The 19,377-nt window shown below is 42.2% G+C and overlaps 1 protein-coding gene across 1 annotated transcript; it reads right to left on the bottom strand.

The window, feature by feature from the left end:
* Positions 1–2,094: 2,094 nt before the first annotated feature.
* ogdhl (oxoglutarate dehydrogenase L) lies at positions 2,095–16,766 on the bottom strand (the record flags this gene model as incomplete). The annotated part of the gene is made up of 22 exons (XM_079280795.1): positions 2,095–3,625; positions 3,718–3,872; positions 3,974–4,137; positions 4,236–4,308; positions 5,221–5,346; positions 5,869–5,940; positions 6,089–6,267; positions 6,340–6,467; positions 9,377–9,527; positions 10,000–10,128; positions 10,257–10,359; positions 10,985–11,137; positions 11,225–11,404; positions 11,832–11,960; positions 12,075–12,254; positions 12,335–12,425; positions 12,507–12,653; positions 13,151–13,305; positions 13,390–13,505; positions 15,106–15,208; positions 15,997–16,161; positions 16,545–16,766. 22 exons carry the CDS (start codon positions 16,764–16,766, stop codon positions 3,502–3,504), a joined length of 3,045 nt encoding a protein of 1,014 aa, XP_079136921.1. The 3' UTR covers positions 2,095–3,501.
* Between the last annotated feature and the right edge of the window lie 2,611 nt (positions 16,767–19,377).

The following is a 19,377-nucleotide window of genomic DNA, read 5'->3' on the forward strand; positions in this document are numbered from 1 at the left end:
TCAGTGTTAATGACTGTCCAATTGTATTTATGAAGTACTGTTGAAGATTAAAAGAAAGAAACCTAAAGGCTTGTATTCATTTTAATGTTCACAGAGTAGATGCATATCAATACCATGTTTGAGTTTTAAATACTCTGATTCTGCTTTATTAAAACACATATCCGCCACATTAAGGTATACACTGAGCATGCCAGCAACTGCTCTGAATTGATGGACCAGTTGTGTTATGGAATCAGGATGTCCATTTGATCATAACTATATCATTTATTTTTTAGCAAGTTTCATAATTATGACTTCTTAAATTATCTATTTATTTTGACATTTTGACAATGCACATTGATCAACCTCTGCAAATGTATCAGTATTAACCAAAACCCTTGGAATTATGGCAAACAAAGAGTTATTTTAAAGATAACCAGCATAGCAAGTCATATTATAGTATCTTATTTGTGATACATGGTTATAATAAAGTTTCTTCTGGTGCAAAAAAAGTAAAATCTGAGTCTTAAATCTTACAGTATATTGACTTATAATAATGTTGATATTTGATTTATCGTAACTAGATACATGTCATTTAGTGTTCCACTAAAGAACTATTTGATCACATTGCCTTAAAAAATAATATTTCAAAGTTGCATGAAGGTTTTGTGTCTTTTAACAAGCGGAGCAAAGAAATCCTTGGACAGTTTTCAGAGAGGTCATGTTTGCAACAGGTGCATAGTGTGCAACAGTAACCCAGGTGAGGTGACCACAACAAACAATGCCAAAAAATGCGCGGGTGACTCTTTGCAATGGACCTTATGAATCCAATGGAGTAGTAGAACACAGGACCATCCGCCTTCAGGGTCTTCTGGGTACGTTTCTTTGCTCGTCCAATAAGGACACCAGCATGTTGTGTCTGTCTTGACTGTTTTAAGTGAGTTCAAACAGTGTCCGTCCAATATGTCTGCAGCCGCTCTGAGATCGCGCGGGCACCAATGCGTCTTGGAAAACACGCGCGAGTGGAACATGGTGGAGCTCGTGGTCAACGGGGAGATCGTCTTCCGTTGTAATGTAAAGCAGCTGGAGTTTGGTGAGTTTGGTTACCTTTGACCTTCGACCGAAAGCGGAGACGTGTTACATTAATGTGATATCACTGTGTGACGTTAAGCAGAGTCATCGTCTGGAAACCTGTTAATGCTTTTTCTCTGGAGGTGGAGATGGAAAACTGGACCCAGTTTGCAAAGAGGCTGTTACTGCTGTGGACAACGCTTACTGAAGATAACATAAATCACACAATATAAAACACTCATGTGCATTCCGTTCTCTTCTTCAACAACCCAGTCTAGACAAGTTCATTTGTATGTAAATGCACTTATTGGTTGTTGTTTTTTAAATTATTATTATTATTATCACTGCATTACTAGCTAATCTTGTGGGCCGGTCTTTTTTAGAGGGGCATGTGTCACCCATCGCATATTTATGTATATTTTTATTCCTAAATTATGTTTATTATAACAAACTAACTGACACACATAAAACCTGGCTGTATAAGTCCAGCATATGTTTACAGGCTGATTTCTGGGAAAATACTGAATATGCCATATGTAGTCCATTGTGTTCACTTTACGAAATGACAACTTGTGAGGTGATACTGCACATACAACGCCAACAGATTTCTGTCCTGCTGTGTACGTATACCTTTTCTAACAGTAAATGAAAACAATAACACAGTGATAGAGCAGAGTCACACAGCCTGAAAACTGACTCGAATGTCAGTCACACAGCAAAATATATCTCAAGTCTGCTGAAACAAGACTGGTCTGATTTGTTCTGGGCCGAGTCGTCTGTAGTAGCAAAACATCTGAGTGTGTTTATAAATTTAAAAAAAGAATGTATGAATTCTCGCTTTAAACTATTTTACACTGTCAAGCATCATCTGCAACCAAAAATCATGACCAAGCAGGTTCTTAAACTTAAATACAGTGTATTGCATATTTTATTGCATATTAATATGTGGACATCTTTTTTTCATTAAAATACGAACACAAATAATCCGTCTTTAAAATAATTGTAATAAATAAATGTAAAATTACATCTGTGCATGGCCTATGTTTTTAAATATCCCAGCTGAAAGTGAAAAAAGGTAAGCTACAGTTTAGCGAAACAGGAAACAGAACATTTCTAAACACAGTGGTAACTAATACCTGGGGATTTTAACGTGACAACAAAGTGTCAATATTTCTCTGAAAGCATCCAAAGCTTTGCTGTATTTATGTGTGCGCATCCCTCAGCCTCCAAAGAGGAAGCTGAGCCTTATGTCCTCAATAGAAAACATGGCCGCCAGTCGCTGTGCCAGCTGGCTCACGTCTCCTGGTGAAGTGAGGTGTGACAATAAATACGCACTCCTTGACTTACAGCTAAGGTAGCCAAAACAAATACAGGCACTAAACCTACTGATGTGTTCAATTTCAAAACAGTCTTCATACCTGCGATGTGTATTTCACATTCATTGTTTAATTACACCAGTTGGTGTTTTGTGTGTGTCTCATTGCTTCCATTACTCATCTACAAAAATCAATACAAAAACAAATCTATACTACGATCATATACTAGTATTATATATTATATACTAGTACACTAAAGCTACTCCAATAACCGTGATTGTCACAAATCCTAATTTTGGTGTGTTATTAGGGGTACAAAGAGGGTACTGTTGCTACTTCACCACATAACTGGGTAACAATGATGTGACTTTTATTTTATGTTTTTATTGTATTTTATTATGAAATGAAGGTGTTGTAGCACGGTTGAGGGGCTGAAAGTCTTTGTGTCTGGTTCTCTTTAGACAAGGCTTAGTGGTGCATGCACACATATAAGCCCTCATACAGTAAATGTCCTGCGATGAGAAGTGTTCATTGAATAAAGTGCAGATCCAGACTACGTGTGATCGGACTGTAAATGCCCGATGACAGATGAGGTGTTTTGTGTGGAGTGTCCCTTATCCAAACTGAGGTTAAAAGGACAAATGGTGATAAAGGGTTATTCGAGGCTACACCAATCAGAACGACTTGATTTTACTTGCATGGGACATGGTCAGAGCACAACAGTTTGTCGTTCTATCACAGTGTTTGGGATACTCGCGAGGCCCCTGGGAAGACTAGTGCGTCCAATTTGTTGTTGTGCTTCATGATGCTCTTCACATCATCGTTGTTGCAGGCCGTGAAAGACTGCAAGTTATTATTGATCGGGTTTGAACAATAATCGCTTACTAAATCTGACATAGAGAGCATCTCAATAAACATAAACGTTGTGCCGTCTGATCCAGGAGTAGGTCAGTTAGCGCTGTCGATTATTACGGGTGGAAACTATATTTACCAAAAACACCATGCTCCAGATTGTCACAAAGCTAAAAGACTTTCATAATGTGCCAATTTGCACTTAATTTAAGACTTAATAAATAGACCATAATGGTTGGAGATGAAACTGCACCTCCAGTCTGTTTCTCGCTCCAGTTCTCAGTTACAAGTCCTTCCCATGGAAGGCTCTCAGGTTGAACGCTGTGTCCATGAACCTCTTCAGCTCATTCAGGTGGGTGGACTTGTTCCCCGTCGCAGGAGCAGCTGCCGGGTCCCGACCCACATACCTGAAATAAAATATTGAAGGTGTGTCACCTGATTATTCCAATTTACCTCTGTCATGAACAAATCAGGTGACAAGTGAACATAAGCCCCTTACCAAACTGGCCTCCTGTTGGCCACCACTGTGAGTAAACGTGGCCGGACGTAATCATAGTACCCCATGTTCTTGTGCTCCTCCTGACACCAGACCAGCTCAGCATTGGTGTATTTCTCTGCCTCTGCTCTGACCAGGTCAAACGGGAATGGAGAGATCTGAGGGGGGAGGTCGAAGAATAAGTAGAAGAGGAAATGATGACATTGTATCACTCTTTTTTCAAAATTCAGTGCATGGCATGCGCTGAGGGGTTAAACACCTGTTCAAGTCTGATGATGGCGATGTCTTGCTCCAATTTGTGCCGTTTCCGCTCTCTGGCCAGTTCATAGTAGACTTTGCCAGTGCAGAAAATCACCCTCTTCACTTGATATGGGTTTTGACTCGCAAGGCCCTCGTCTGGAAGCAACCTTTTGAATTTAGTGCCTGCAGACATTGAATATGATATGCAACACAAATCCAGTCCGCCAACATTTATGACAGATTTTTACGTCACATTTTTCTGAGACAAAGTAAAACTCCACCTTCAGCGAGCTCATCAAAACTGGACCTTGCATCAGGGTGCCTCAGCAGAGACTTTGGAGTGAAAATGATCAGCTGTGGGGGAAGAAAAAAGGGAAACGTTTCCGTCAATGACAAACAACAGATAGATTCCATCATCTGCATCTTTTTTTGCACGCTTTTAAAAAATTCAAGAGAAAAAAAGTTTTTATCTCTTTTCACGCTAATTTGCTGCCACCATACAGCACGCAAGCTCAGCATTGGGAAAACAAAACATTTCTTCAACAATCAAGTAAATAAAACCCTTTGTGCTCAGTCGACCAAATTCAGAGTTTTTCACAAAAAAACAAACAATATTATCCCCAATTGGCCCCCCTCGCTAATTTGCTCAGGAAGTCATTTTCTCATGCTTGGTAAAGCATTGCATTTATGTGCAACAGGGGATCAGTTAAGACATTCACTGTGGCTGAAAACTGTGAGAGACTGAAAAAAGAGCTGTGCATATACACAAAAGGAGTAATGCTTTGCGCCCCAAAACTTTATACCCAAACTAGCTCTACTTTAGAGGTTTAAATCAGATTCATGCATCTTTCTGAAAACAGAGATCCTTTTTGAGATGGTATTGTATCATAACATAGTAGTTTTAATAGTTTGTCTCTTATGATAAAGCAATGAACAGATGTGAAAAGGACATAACCCCAGTTTGTGCCTCTTATGTTTTCATATTTGAGACTCTTGATTTCATTCCAATAACAGACATGACCCACTCAAAGATAAATACAAAGCCCAAACTGCTTTTTTTTAATGTCAGCAAGGAAATAAGGAATTGCCTTTAATATATAGTCTTGTCAAATGACCATCTAGACGTTTTATGGTAGTAGGCTTACTGTACGTGTGTGACTTCAATCGATGCTGAATTTCAAATGTACAATCAATAATTACAAAACAAGCACAAACTGGGGCTAATTAAGACACAGAACATATAGTAAAGACGATGTTACACTTTACCGGTTTTCTGAATGGTAGCAGAATCTGCCGTCTGAGCACATGACAGTAATTAGCAGGCTTTGAGCAGTTTACCACAATCCAGTTACAGTCGTACAGCTGCTGGACCTCAAAATCTCCATTGAACTCCTTAAAAAAAGAAAAAAAGAATTCTGAATGACAGAATTGTCGTGTTGGTTGCAGCCATGTTTTTTTCTCATAATTTGGCAGGATATGCATGAGTGCATCAGTGTACTGTATCTCTCTCTCTCACACACACACACACACACACACACAGGACAGTGAATGTTAATCCCTTTGGGTGCTCCCACTAATAGTTTGATCAATATCCCATTTGAAGATGAATCTGTTAAGCTTTTGCTGATACAGCCCGCTGTGGTTACCTCCTTGAATGTTCACTCATACCAGTGCACCCTGGGGACATGAGTTACTGCTGAGTACCAACTCTTTGGAGGCCATAATGAAGAGACTTTTAAGCTCTAGAGAAATTGGCAATCATCACTTAAGCCATTACTTAAGTGGTCATGACATCAGCATAGCCAATAAACTGCAGGTCACTGTGTGGTGGCTTTGAGTTTTTGCATTAGGTAATGATGTTACTTAAATTGGTAAGCATTAGAGCCATAATGTAAAGTGCACATGTGAACATACAGGGAAGTGATCGGGATCGTCTTTGCTCATCTGCAGGAAACGTTCAGGTCGCGCTGATGAATGTTCTGGGCCCTGAGGACAGAAGAGAACGACAGCATATAACACATGATGACAAAATGGAAGAGGAATAACACTAAAACATGTATTCCAAAAACATCCAAATCCATCTGTAAATACTACAGAATGACATCATATAGGGTGCTTTGTTTTCCCTTCTCACCATTCCCTCCATCCCGTGTGGCAGCAGTAGGACAATACCATTGTTGCGGACCCACTTGGCCTGACCCGGGCTGATGAACTGGTCAATGATACACTGGGCTGTGTTGTGAAAGTCTCCAAACTGGGCCTCCCAGAGGATCAGAGCATTCGGACTCGCCATGGCGAAGCCAAGCTCAAAACCTGGAGTCACATGCATCATTATATGGAGCTACAGAAAATGACCTACGAACTAAAGCATGCTGTCTGGCTTACCCAGCACTCCATACTCTGATAAGGAGCTGTTGCAGACAGTGTAAGGAGACTGGTCGGCCCAGAGGTGGTTCATGGGAACACAGGTACGTTTGTCCACCTCTTGGTCATGCAGAACATGATGACGGTGGCTGCAAAACATAAGGGAGCCAGAAACAGAAAGGACTGAAACAGGCATAGAGAAACAGTACTACAGCCATGCTATCGGCTCTGTGAGCGTGTACTTAGTTACATCTGTGGCTTGAGCTGACATGCTTACAATGAAAATGCTAACAAGCTAACTGTCAGCAGTTATGATGTTTACAGTGTTAACCATCTTAGTTAAGTGTGATAGCATGCAAACATGAACACAAAAGTCATTTGGATTGATCCTTTGATCCTTGACAAGCCATCCAATAGTTGTTGAGATATTCCAGCCCAGATCAAAGTGAACTGACTGACCAACAGAAATACATTACCATCACATTCAGCTGAGATGAGTTGATAAAGTTGGATATAAACAAAAACAACCACACAAATCAATTTAAGAGGCTGTGACACATGTTGTATAGAAAACAGACAAACACATGAATTTCATAATTGATTCAAAAATGTTTCAAATATTTTTACTTGATAAATGACTTGTTGTGATTAATTATTGCTTGAATAAATAATTTCACCACCAGTATTTAAAGTAGAGGACAAAAACAAAGTCTAGTATTTATAACAGCGGCCCGATATTGCCATAAAGGATTTGCAGGACTCTTAAGCTGTCTTCAATGACGATGGCAAAAACAACAGGGTAAAAGGATTTATTAAAAAGGTTCTTAACGGAGGAAATGCAGGGTGCACACACACACACACACACACACTGCACATAAAGGCGCTTCATGAAAAGTGCCCTCCACTCTCCTCATCTTCAGTCAGTATGAGGAGTTGTACAGGAGTTGATGGGAGCAAAGAACCAAGCGTTCTAGCAGTCCACTCGCTCCCACTGCAAGAATCAGCCTTCAAAACCAGCACGATCAGACAATCACTTACACCCCTTTAACATCACTTCAATGACTTCTACACACACACTCTCACACACACACACACACACACACACACACACACACACACACACTGGACTCGAAAGGTTATGTAACGGCCACGCGGAACAACTGCAGGAAATAACCAAAATCTATTGATTGTTATCTTGAACATGATATATTACCACCTTGAAGACTAGATAATCATGATTTGGGTCCGCTGAATAACATCACCCATAATTATGGACTAATGAAGGCATATAATGTACTGCATAATTGTTGGGTTTGATCCTTGATCCACATTCGTACATCCACTTTCTGTTCAAAAAATCTTCTGATGAACGAACAAAATCGAGAGCATCCAGCATTAATTGAGGTAACGCACATAATTTCACGTTTCATTTTCTCGAACCACTTGCATGCAATCCAAAGAGGAACCAAAAACCTCACGAGAATGAGGTCTTTCTCTGGGATTGCCTCAAACTGTGTGCCCACTCCTCTCTTCTTTCTTTCTTTCACAAACACAAAAACACACACACTTCCTCTGCCTGGGGGCCCCATTAGTCAGGGAAAGGGGTGCACGGCGCACGCAACCCACCCAAACACGACGAAAGAATCCATTAGTGCACGCTGTTACGTACATCACAGAAACGCAAACAGACCCACTCGACTGCAACATGCCAATATGCTCAGCTCCTAAGAACTGTGAAGGGAAACAGAGTAGCGGGGGATGAAAAAAAAGTGTAGGTGGGGGAAAAAAAGCAGTAAGAGGTGGTAAAGTATACCTGAAGTTCAATGAGAAAGAAAACAAATCACACAATGTGGACTCTCACACGGAAGAGGATTTAAATGAACAACAGGTGATACGGAGATAAAGGGTGGAGTATTTGGCTGCTGTCATTTTTGTCAGCCTGGCAAATTACCCTGCTGGAGGGGACAGCGGCTGGGAAGAAGTAGATGTCAGTGGTGAATGCGAGGCAGGAGAAAAAGCCCCGTAGCCTCTGGTTAGTTAGTGTGATGTATGTCGCTGTGAGCTGAGAGGGGGGGGGGGGGGGGGGGGGGGGGGGGGTGTCAGTGAAGATGGGCTGGTGGAGAAATGATAGGGGACAGATGAGACAGGCACAGTGAAAGGGGGAGCTGGTTTTGTTCATGTGTCACTCGTCCCTCCATGCCATGACAACACCACGTGGGCCTCACAGTTCCCAGGAGACTCTTCTGTCTGTCAGACACCCTCCCCCCCCCCCCCCCCCCCCAATTACTTCATTCACTATTTCTAGGTGATTTACCCTTGATGTCCAGTCAGGCAGGCTGACCCCAACAGACTCAACAAATGACCCAATTTAATTTCAAAACAATACATTTGGGGCAATATCAATTCAACTCATTGTTAGGCTGGGTGGTTCGTTGAAATCAATATCTCAATGTTAAAAATATTTTTCCAACAACGATGCAGTGTTGTACATTAAATAAAAAAAATTAAAAAACTCTTCATGAGTAAACGACTCCTTTTATTCATTTTGGGCAACACTTTTTTCGTTTGATTTTTTAGATTATCATTTTTCCCGAGGCCAGAATAAAAATGACGATGCGGTTAAATTACGTCATGCGCTGTAATCATTCGGCTACCAATGCGCTCCAGACAACACCTTTGTTGAATTATGAAAAGATAATAAAATGTCATCTCGATATGATTTAGCTCCAAGTTTGTTGAGCACCAATTAGCAACACGCCTTGTAGGGAAAGACAAAGCTAATGTGTGACCCAGTAAGTGAGTTCATTCAGCGAGTGATGAGACAATGACTTCACAAGGACTCTCAAGCTATAAGCGGTAAAAATCTAGATTCCTAAAATGCTGTTTATTCACTGACTACACTTACTCATTACTATACTGTGGTGGCAGAGAGGGCTCTTCCTAGTGTCCCATATCGTACTAAAGACACAAGAAGGCAGAGATGTTTAAAAAAAAAAAGATTCATATCGATCCTTGTAGAGGCAACATTGAGTTTTCAGTTGGGTTGACATGGACTCACCTAAAGGTGCCCCGCTCTACATCCTGCCCACTGAGTCGTACATGAACGCCATCTTTGAGAAGGGAACCAAAGGCCATGTACTCTGCTAGAGCCCAGTCCATCTGCCGATTCTTCACCAGGTCAGCTCGGCCACGCAGGATACGAGACACACCTGGAGAGAACACACACACACACACACACACACACACACAGAGAGACAGACAGATGAACAAAAATGAAACCAAGGGATTTCTTAGGAGAGCACTGGGGAAGCGAGTGTAAAACGTAATGGGCTGACGCACTGTGTCATAAATAACATTAAAAACCCTTGTGGCAGGCTTAATAGTTATAGTGTGCGCCAAATCAGCTGTGCAGGCTAAACACCTGCTGTTAGGAAAGGATGTGTTTACAGGTGAACTCCTTTAATTGACTTGATATCATCCCTGCAGACAACAAATTAAGAAACTCGTGGCACTGAGGTTTAAGTGTTTTAAGGATCTTGATCATTCGGCAGTTTGTGTCTCGTATCCTGCAGCAATGTTCTTCTGTCATTGTGTCGATTTCTAGCACAGCATAGCAGTAGGACTACCGTCATCAGACCGTCTGTCTGCTCTATTCTCCAGCACAAAAGGTACTCAACTCACCAGCATGGATCTGAAAGTCTTCCAGAGGCACTGAGCTGGCTGTCTGGCCAATGTGCTGCAGGACCTCCTCATCCAGTCCTGTGGGCACACAGCTCATGCTCCTGGGCTCTCCCTCAGCTGTGAAGAAATCTACAGAGAGAGAAAGAGAGTGAAACAGCTTCACTCCAGCAGGAACAGAAAGTATCCACAGAAAAGGGAGTCAATCAAAAGATTTATTTTCTGAATTTGAATTACTGGATCGCAAAGGAACAATTTACCTGGCCAGGGGGAGTCGAGCCAGTGTCGGATGTGTAAAATCTTTTCATCCTTGGAGCTTGTGTATGCCTCCTCACATATCTCGTCATATTTGGCAACTTCTTCCTGCAACCAATGCCAAACGCCACATATTAACTGATGCACAGTTGAATTACTTCAACTAAAAGGACTACAGCTAACCAACACTGTGTGTAAATGAGACAGAAAGAAAGAGAACACGAGAGAGAGAGAGAGAGAGAGAGAGAGAGAGAAATATTAGAGGAGGAGAGAACTCTCCACCGGCAGTAATGGTTCTGCTTTGCTATATTTCAGATGAGTCCAAATAGCACAACAGAAAACAATGCCCATCAAAGGCCAGGAAGTATTTCTCTGACATCGTGGTGTAAAAAAAATGTTCAGAATGGATGTTACAATCAAATTTTCTGTTTTGGATGACGAGCCTGAGCAATTCCATTGAATGGCGCAAGAATCTGAGGTGTATTTCCACTTCATTGAGCAATATATTCTCTATGTGAGGGATTGTGAGGCTCGGTGATTGAACTGAGGCAGTAAATTGAAACTCAAATACAGCACTGCTGGCGCAACATATTTACTCGAAGGCCAGGGTAATATCTGAGTGTGATTTAATGCACTTAGTCCTGCGGATGGTGATGCCACATAAAACAGTATACAGTAACAGCTACAAATACACAGTATATATAATAAAAGCAAACAGCATTAGATCACAAACCTCAAATTCCTGCAGTGTCACCACTCCCTCCGCAATGAGCCTGTCGGAGTACTTTTTCAGCACATGCTGCTGCCGACGGATCTGTTTGTACATCAGCGGCTGGGTGAACATGGGCTCGTCCATCTCATTGTGGCCAAAGCGCCTGTAACAAACCTGTAAATACACACGCAGGAATCATGTCTCAGTGTGCACTTATAATTGTGTTTCCTGATAATCCATTAAGACACGGCTGTGACTAACCAGGTCAATGACCACATCCTTGTTGAAGGTGCTCCTCCACTCTGCAGCCACCCGACACACGTACATGACAGCCTCGGGGTCATCGGCGTTCACATGGAAGATGGGTGCATTGACAACCCGAGCCACATCGGTGGGGTAGGGGGAGGAGCGGGCCACTCGAGGGTCTGTGGTGAAGCCAATCTGAGAGGCAACAACCACACACCAAAACATTGAGAGCCACATGCACATTTAATGAAATCATGTCGAGTACCACGAAATACCCATATGTGTTATGACTAACATTGTAAAATATCTTAATGTGTCTGAAACAAAACGTTTAACAGTTCATTTTGTTAGTTTTTCCTTCAGAGTTTCCTTATAATTAATTTAAAAAATTGATTTGTATAAATAAAACAATATGATTACACCTTCAGTTGACAGATGATAGTGAATTATTGTCCAGCCCAAATTATTAATAGTTGCAGAAGTACTAAATATATAGTAGTAACAGTGATGTCATTAGTGTTAGATTAGTATGACTGCCATAACATGCGAGTACATTACAAAATATATGCATTCTGGTGATTGGTTAATGTATCAGGTCCCATGACACCAAACACTCCAATACCTGGTTGTTGACCACCACATGGATTGTACCATGTGTGGTGTAGGAGGGGAGCTCACTCAGGTGGAAAGTCTCATACACAACTCCTTGTCCAGCAAAAGCAGCGTCGCCATGAATCAAGATGGACATCACCTGTAAAAAGGACATCATAGACTGAACAGGACACAACGTATCGCTGATGGAAACCTACATTTACAGCACCAAACAGAAAATAAGCCACCATGCATCCAGTACAATGAGAGTTACCTTCTTTCCTTGAGTGTCTCCTCTGTAGAACTGCTCAGCTTTGGCCTTGCCCTGAACCACTGGATCCACTGCCTCTAGGTGGGAGGGGTTCGCCATGAGTGACAGAGTGATGTTCTTGTCTGTCTCACGGTTAATCCTCTCGTGGTACATCCCAAGGTGGTATTTAACATCACCCGACCCCTACAGGTGTAGAGAAAGGTTATGAAATAAAGCATCCCCAGAATGCGTTCCTCTGATACTTTTCCACACTGTTCCCTCACCTCATCAGCAGCCTCCAACTTGGGGTCAAACTGGCAGAAGATTTGATCCAGGTCCTTACGGATCACGTTGGCCAACACATTCAGTCGACCCCTTTATCAAATATGGAAGGGCTAGAATCAGCTGTATGCACAGATTGAGCTAAGATGTGAGGAAATGTGTGATACACGGTACCGATGTGGCATCCCCATGATCACGCTGTCGATGCCAGCAGCGCTCGACTTGTCAATCATGGTTTTAAGGGCAGGGATGAGCACTTCACAGCCCTCCAGACCAAAACGTTTCTCTGATGACCACTTTCTGGCCAGGAAGTCCTCAAAGCTGGACATAAAAAATGTTCAGATGTAAGGTTCACGGATGTTTTTCTGCACAACTGATGATACAGATTACACTGACTGGTATCGATGGTAACTAAAGCTCTGTACAGACAATTATTATGAGAACAAAACTGTGATGGTTTCGAGAACTTTTGCTCAAGAATTTAGCTTATCTATTTCAGGACCAATGTGTGTGTGTGTGTGTGTGTGTTAATAGGAATGATAACCCTGCAACAGCATAGTACAAGCAAGGATACAATAAGAAGTGCATGCACATTAACAACAGACAGATCACTTCTAGGAAACTCCAGTAACTCCCGAGATCATTCATCACAGGTGACAATTAGCTCACATGAAGAACAGGGTGTTTATCTCTCCGAATATATGCATGTGCAAGAGTTGTGTTAATGTTATGTGAGGCTCTGATGTGAGCTATAACTAAAAGTGAGGTATTGTGCCGTCATCAAAGTGGAAGTCAGTCGATGTTTATTCACTGCTGACCGTGTGGATCTGACCAGACGGGCCAGCAAAGTCCTCTTCTCAGCATTAGTGAACTGCATGATTCCCGGAGTCTCAAATTTCTGACGAATCCACTGACACTGGTCCACGTAGTTAATGAACATGAATTCAACTCCTATGTGACCACAGTACGATGCCTGACAAAGAAGAGATAAACAGATAGCGTCATATAGTTTTACGCCCCCCCCCCCATCATTAACACATGTAAACAAAAACAATACCTCTAGTCTGCCTATGATCTCTTTAAGAGGAAGAGTGTTGTCTGCTCCTCCGATGAAGGAGGTGGGGGGAAGTTGAAAGCTTCTATCCAAGTCAGACTCATCAAGACCGTAGAAACCTACGATAAACACCGCGTGAAACACAGGTTTGCTTCAGACTTTTGAGACAGGACTAACACCTATTCCAAGTCTTGCCCAAAAAGAATCTCCCTCACAAATGAAGTGTTTTTTAAATTATTGATATGTATCAATTGCCATCATGTTTTTGTGCAGTACCACACTGTAGAGGAGGGAAGCTGCCAGCTTACAAGGAGAACTGTTCCAGTGACAATCCAAATTGATCCAAATCAATCTTATTGAAAGGGTAGCAGAATCACTTTTTGGACTGGATTTTTTAATTTTTTATTTTGAATAGGACAGTCATGCTCCCTGCAAACATGCAGTGAATTAACTTACATCTTGATCCAAGTAAATTTCTTTTTGATGACAAAAACTATCGAAAATATAGCTTGGTTATGAAGTAAAAACAACTTCCAGGACGTGTTTATAGACAGTACAATAGCAGGACCTGTGGAGATACAGCACCCGTATCAGAGGACCCACGTAACTTATAGTGCTGACAAAGCCCACCTGAGAGAGCTGGTCAAGCTCAAGATCGCAGGCAACATAAGAGGAGACAGGTGCAAATCATATTAGGAACACAGCAAAGACAAAGGGGGCCAAGAATAGACTCTTGTACTATCAGCTGACCAAATAAGGGGCCACGGAGGCTGTCATTAGCTTTCATTAGGGAGCTTTAGCCCTGGTAACAATACATAATGCAACGCTATGTCCTGACACACACTGATCGCTGATAACAGCAGCCAACAGAAACAATGTCTCTCTCTCTCTCTCTCCTCTTTACTAGCTGTTACTGTCGACTTCGATTGCTTTCAGTGGCCGTCCCGCATCCCCCGATCCTCAGTCCGCTAAATGAAATGGAGAATGACAAGAGCTTGGCCTGAGATTAATGACAGCATTAGGCTGACCAGCCCGTATACTGTACAGACTTGGCGGGGAAACGTGATGGGGCCTTTTATATTGAAATACCAGAGTCTGATGATGAGTTATGCAACCCTGGGTGTGGATAATGTGTGTATAGATGCACATGTATGTACTGTACAAACCCTCAATGGGATAAAAACTGTTATCGTAATTAAGAGGAGGAAACATTTAAATCCAGATATTTTCATTACAAATGGCAAATTAAGCTTTTGAAGTAAACCCGCAAATGAGAATAATATGCTTATGACTGAAATACGTAAGCACAACAAGTATCCTGAGGTAATTAGAAGGAAGGACTTCGATAGTAGGAATCTAATTAGCATATTTACCGCCTGTGGGTTATGTCTATTTGCCGTTAGTTAGGAATGGGGGATAAAATAGAGAGCTCTATACAATATCCGCACAAAGTAATACAGAAAATGTACAAGTATTACTGTAGACCTGTATTTACATGACAAAACATTTTACTGTGACATGTATTGTTTAAATGATACAGCCTGTTTTACATGTGTTTCATGGAGCCTATGGTTATGAAACGACTTGAGTAAATGAAAAACGATGACGAATATCTACTCAAGACAAGATGAAAATCTTCTTTTATTCACAATTTAGATTTTTGGTCGTCTTTTGTGATCTGGATGTCTGTGGTATGAGTGCTGGTGTTGTGAGGCTCACCTAGTTTATCGATGGTAGTGATCAGGTCAGAGGGAACAAAGGACTCCAAGTCAGCCTCCAGGATTCCCAGAGGGTCTAACTGGGCAACATGGTGACCACGAATCTACACAGAGAGACAGACAAAGATGTGAAGGAGGAGGGAGGAAAGAAGAGTTGAGGAGAATCAGGTAAAGAAAAGGGAAAATGACAGGTAGGAGAGAATAAGATTCAGAAAGGGGCTACCATTATGATGCCGAGTGTGAACAGCTGGAGAATAAGCTAACACTCAACTATAGGTCAGCCTTTCTGAGAAAAGAGCCCCATGGGAGTGCTTTCATGTCCATGTACACACACACACACACACACACACACACACCAGGATTGCATCAAACTGGGAATAAAACTGACGCCTTTGCCAAAAGACAGAATTTAATAAATCCCTCTGATAGTTCTTCAAATTCATTTGAGGTGGAGGGGAAATGTTACCTCCTGTTTGGTTTAAGTAATCGCTTTGATATTTCCAGTTTTCAAAAAGCAGCAAGGGTAAGTAGGTTAGAGGTAATCTTGCAATTTGCATAGCCTCGTGCAGGGACAAACAAATTGTATATTCCTTTTAATACAAGGACACAGAGTATAAACAGCTTTCATTGCCACATGCATCTGTTTCGGCAAGTTGAGTGGATTTTGTTTGATGTATTTTTCACACACACGTCGAGTTGCGGATCGGGGTAGATGACATCTTAATTCATTACAATTTAAACAGATGCCCATGAGATATGTGATCAATCTTTTAATTTGTGAATAACATAAATGTACATTATACAAGCTGATAGCTGTGTGTGTGTGTGTGTGTGTGTGTGTGTGTGTGTGTGTGTGTGTGTGTCACAGCTGGGCCGGGTGAGTGTGGAGTACCTGGTAGGCTCTAATGAGGCTGTGCACGGCCAGGTGGTCCTCCACCACTTTCTGTGCCGTGTCTGGTGACAGCGCTCGGCCCTGGAGCAGAGCGGAAGGGCGTCTCTCACCTTCCTCACCAGACGGACTGGAGGCCTGGATGTTACGGAAGAAGGTGTCCCAAGACTGTAGAACACACAGAAAGACAGATCCAGCAGAGACAAACTGGTCCATCGCAAAAACACGGAGGAGGAGTATCCCTGCTGCTTACGGACGGTTGGAGGATGACAGGACAGAGAAACACTGGACAGGAATCCAAGACATTGTAGCAGTAGCCTCTATTTTATAGATGCCCCAGGCATCTGAGCTGCAGCGCATTTAATAAGTGCCCTTTTCAAGACCAACGCTGACAACAGCAGTTTATGGTAATGTAGCTGCTAAACCCTCTCCCACCCAACTCTGTGTGTTCACTCTAAAAATGTCCATTCATGGGCAAAAACACATTCAATTTTACATTGTCATCTCTTATTCTGTAATGTGGGAAGACATGGCACATGTTGCACGATTACCTCGTGGACGTTTTTATGATCCTCCAGCCAGGCAAAGTACATCTCCTCCACATAGCTGGGGCTGCTGACCACCGCGGAGAGAACAGGCGCGGCCCCGGACGAGCAGCCTCTCCTGGGATCAACCCAGCGCCTGGCCGGGACACCTCCACACCATCGCAGCCACTGACTCCCTCCAACACACCCACCCCTCAGCACACCCGCTAACGCCCGAAACTGACTCATAGCTCGAGAGAGGCAAAGAGAAAGTTGGGGGTTAGAGAGAGTCAACAATGTGTGCATTACTGGGTTTGATGGTGTATTACAAACAACCTCTGAATGAGGTATTTCTGAATGTGACACATCAAACAATATTTCCGCTGCTTAAATTGTACGTTCCAGAGGCAGAGCGCATATATCGCGCTATAATTGCGCACGTCATGAATGACCTACATGCGTGTATTTTCAATGGGCTTTCCACTGACCGAAGCAGCGTATACGTAATGTAACACCTCTGCAAGACTAAATACAGCCACGTAACGGCCTGCGCGTTTGTTTCTGCGCAACGGTCTGCAGCGTCTACCGCTACTAACTTTCTCACAGGATGCTTTACACGCTTCTTCAAGCTACAGTGATGAAATCAATGCCAAATCTTTGCCTATTTCATCCTGGGTCTATTTCCCCTTGACCACTAATCCCTCAACTTCAACATAAATCCTCATAATCCCCCCTCCCCCCCTCGTCTCTGCGTCTCGCGCGGTATCACGGGAAATAGCACAGTGGTTTAAAATGCCACCCACGTTTTACTTCTCTACTTTACATTTACCTTAGACTCTTACTGTCATCGCCGCAGGATGTAAACAGGACAGGTATCAGTGAAGGTGACAGATCCGAGTGCGTGCACGCACGGCTTGACACGCCCCGCGCGTGTCAGGTGGCGCTTCCTGTGCACAGCGAGCAGCCTGCTGCACCCAAAGGTGGTGGTGCACAGGTAACGGACCAACACACCATCTCAGGGAAACAGAGAAAGGAAAAGGATCATCAAACTGAAATATCTTTTCATGCATTTTTTTGTTTGTTAAGTGATTCAAAAAAACGTGTATTATTGTGTTTGTGGGGTATTATTTGTAACCAATGTTATAATCAGACTACCGTACTCTATGAGTCCCTGCACACACTTCTCATCCAGACAGTCATTTTTCCCTCTAAGTTACATCACGCATACGTCTTTCCTCTCAGTGTTAATTATATAAGGCAATTAAACTTTTATAAAGGCTGAACATGAGTCATTTGAGCAAGTGGTTTCAGATTGATGGGCTTCTAACCTTGAGTGGGTTAACAATAAGATAATTGGCCCGCCCTCCCTCCCCCTCCAACCTCTCTCTCTCTCTCTGTCTCTCCTCCTCATCTAGATTTTCATCATTCATACTTGCTGGCACAGAATGAACAGTATTATCAATCATGACAAACACGACCCTGGAAAGGGAAAATGGAGTGGGCAAGAGCTGCAAGAGGATCTAAAAGACAGCACGGTGTAGGTCTAAATATCAGAGCATCACATGAATTAGAACATCATGTGTTTTTAAACTAGTCATTTTTTTGTCAGTCTCCCCTTTCAACAACAGCTAAATGTAAAATTTAACCATTAAAATATGTATTCACATAATGCACAGCACACTTTATACAAGCAAACAATAAAAGCAAGCCCACGCCAAGAACATATTCACTATGCATGGAGTCTAAAACAAACCACAGTCATGCTCAGTGTTTCCTGACAGAGTTCCTCCTTTTTCATTATTTGCATTCGTGTTTGCTGCTGGTCTCCGGCTGACCTGGAGAACGGTCAGGCAATTATGAACTGAAATGCCATTTTGTTGCAGTGATTTCACCGCCTGACAAAGATGGAGTGAAGACCAGTTGCGTTTTGGCATTTTATTAATAGTGTTTATCGATGAAAAGACCTGTGCCGCTGGGTAACATTACAGGCTCAGCGTTAAATTACATTCTGTTTTAGAATAATTACATCACCAGACAGGCCAAAACTGCACCAGCGGGAAATTAAACAAGTGACAATCTCTCTAACCTTCTATTTTTGTTGACATAAATAGTTTTTTATATATGAATAAGTCTAAATATGTCATCATTGTTGTTGGCTATGGTTATTCATTTGCTGGATTTGGCTGGCACATCAGTCAATAAATCCAGGAGGCACCAGTAACCCAAATAAAGTTCATGTCCAGGTGACCCCGGCTCAGAGCCGCCATCAACAGTCAGGCCTGCCAAACCACATTGACTTTTGTTTTGAGACCACAGCTCATTGCCGGCCTCAGTACAAAGAGCGGGAGAAGCAGATAATGTGTAATCCACTTACCCTCGCCAAGCCTGCACCCCATTTATGGAAGTCCACATCATGAGGGTATTTAGGAGCCGTAATTCATCTAATAAAGCATGTTTGGAGGCCGAATTAAATTTGTCTGAAAGCCCTTGGTACACGTGCTATCACAAAAATCAATCACATTTCCATATGACTAAATAATATATTATGTGAAATTACGTGACAAATCTGTGGCGCCGAGGCACAACTACAAACATGCACATGGGACATTATTTTCCTCTGATGTGTCTGAAATAATAATTTCTATATTATCTATGAATAATTACAGCACCATCATATTCTGATGTAAATAAACTACATGCTGAAAATACAGCAGAATGGCCTCTTGACATATTTTTTTGGTTTACATCAAAAGGTGTGAGTTAACTGAAGCAAGGCTGTGCAACCACTAAACAGCTGGTCCCCACATTATTTTGTATTAGTGATCCTTTGATCATCAGGCAGTAAATCAGAATGATTTCA

This window comes from Melanostigma gelatinosum (assembly GCF_949748355.1).
Source record: "Melanostigma gelatinosum genome assembly, chromosome: 12".
Classification (NCBI taxonomy): Eukaryota; Metazoa; Chordata; class Actinopteri; order Perciformes; family Zoarcidae; genus Melanostigma; species Melanostigma gelatinosum.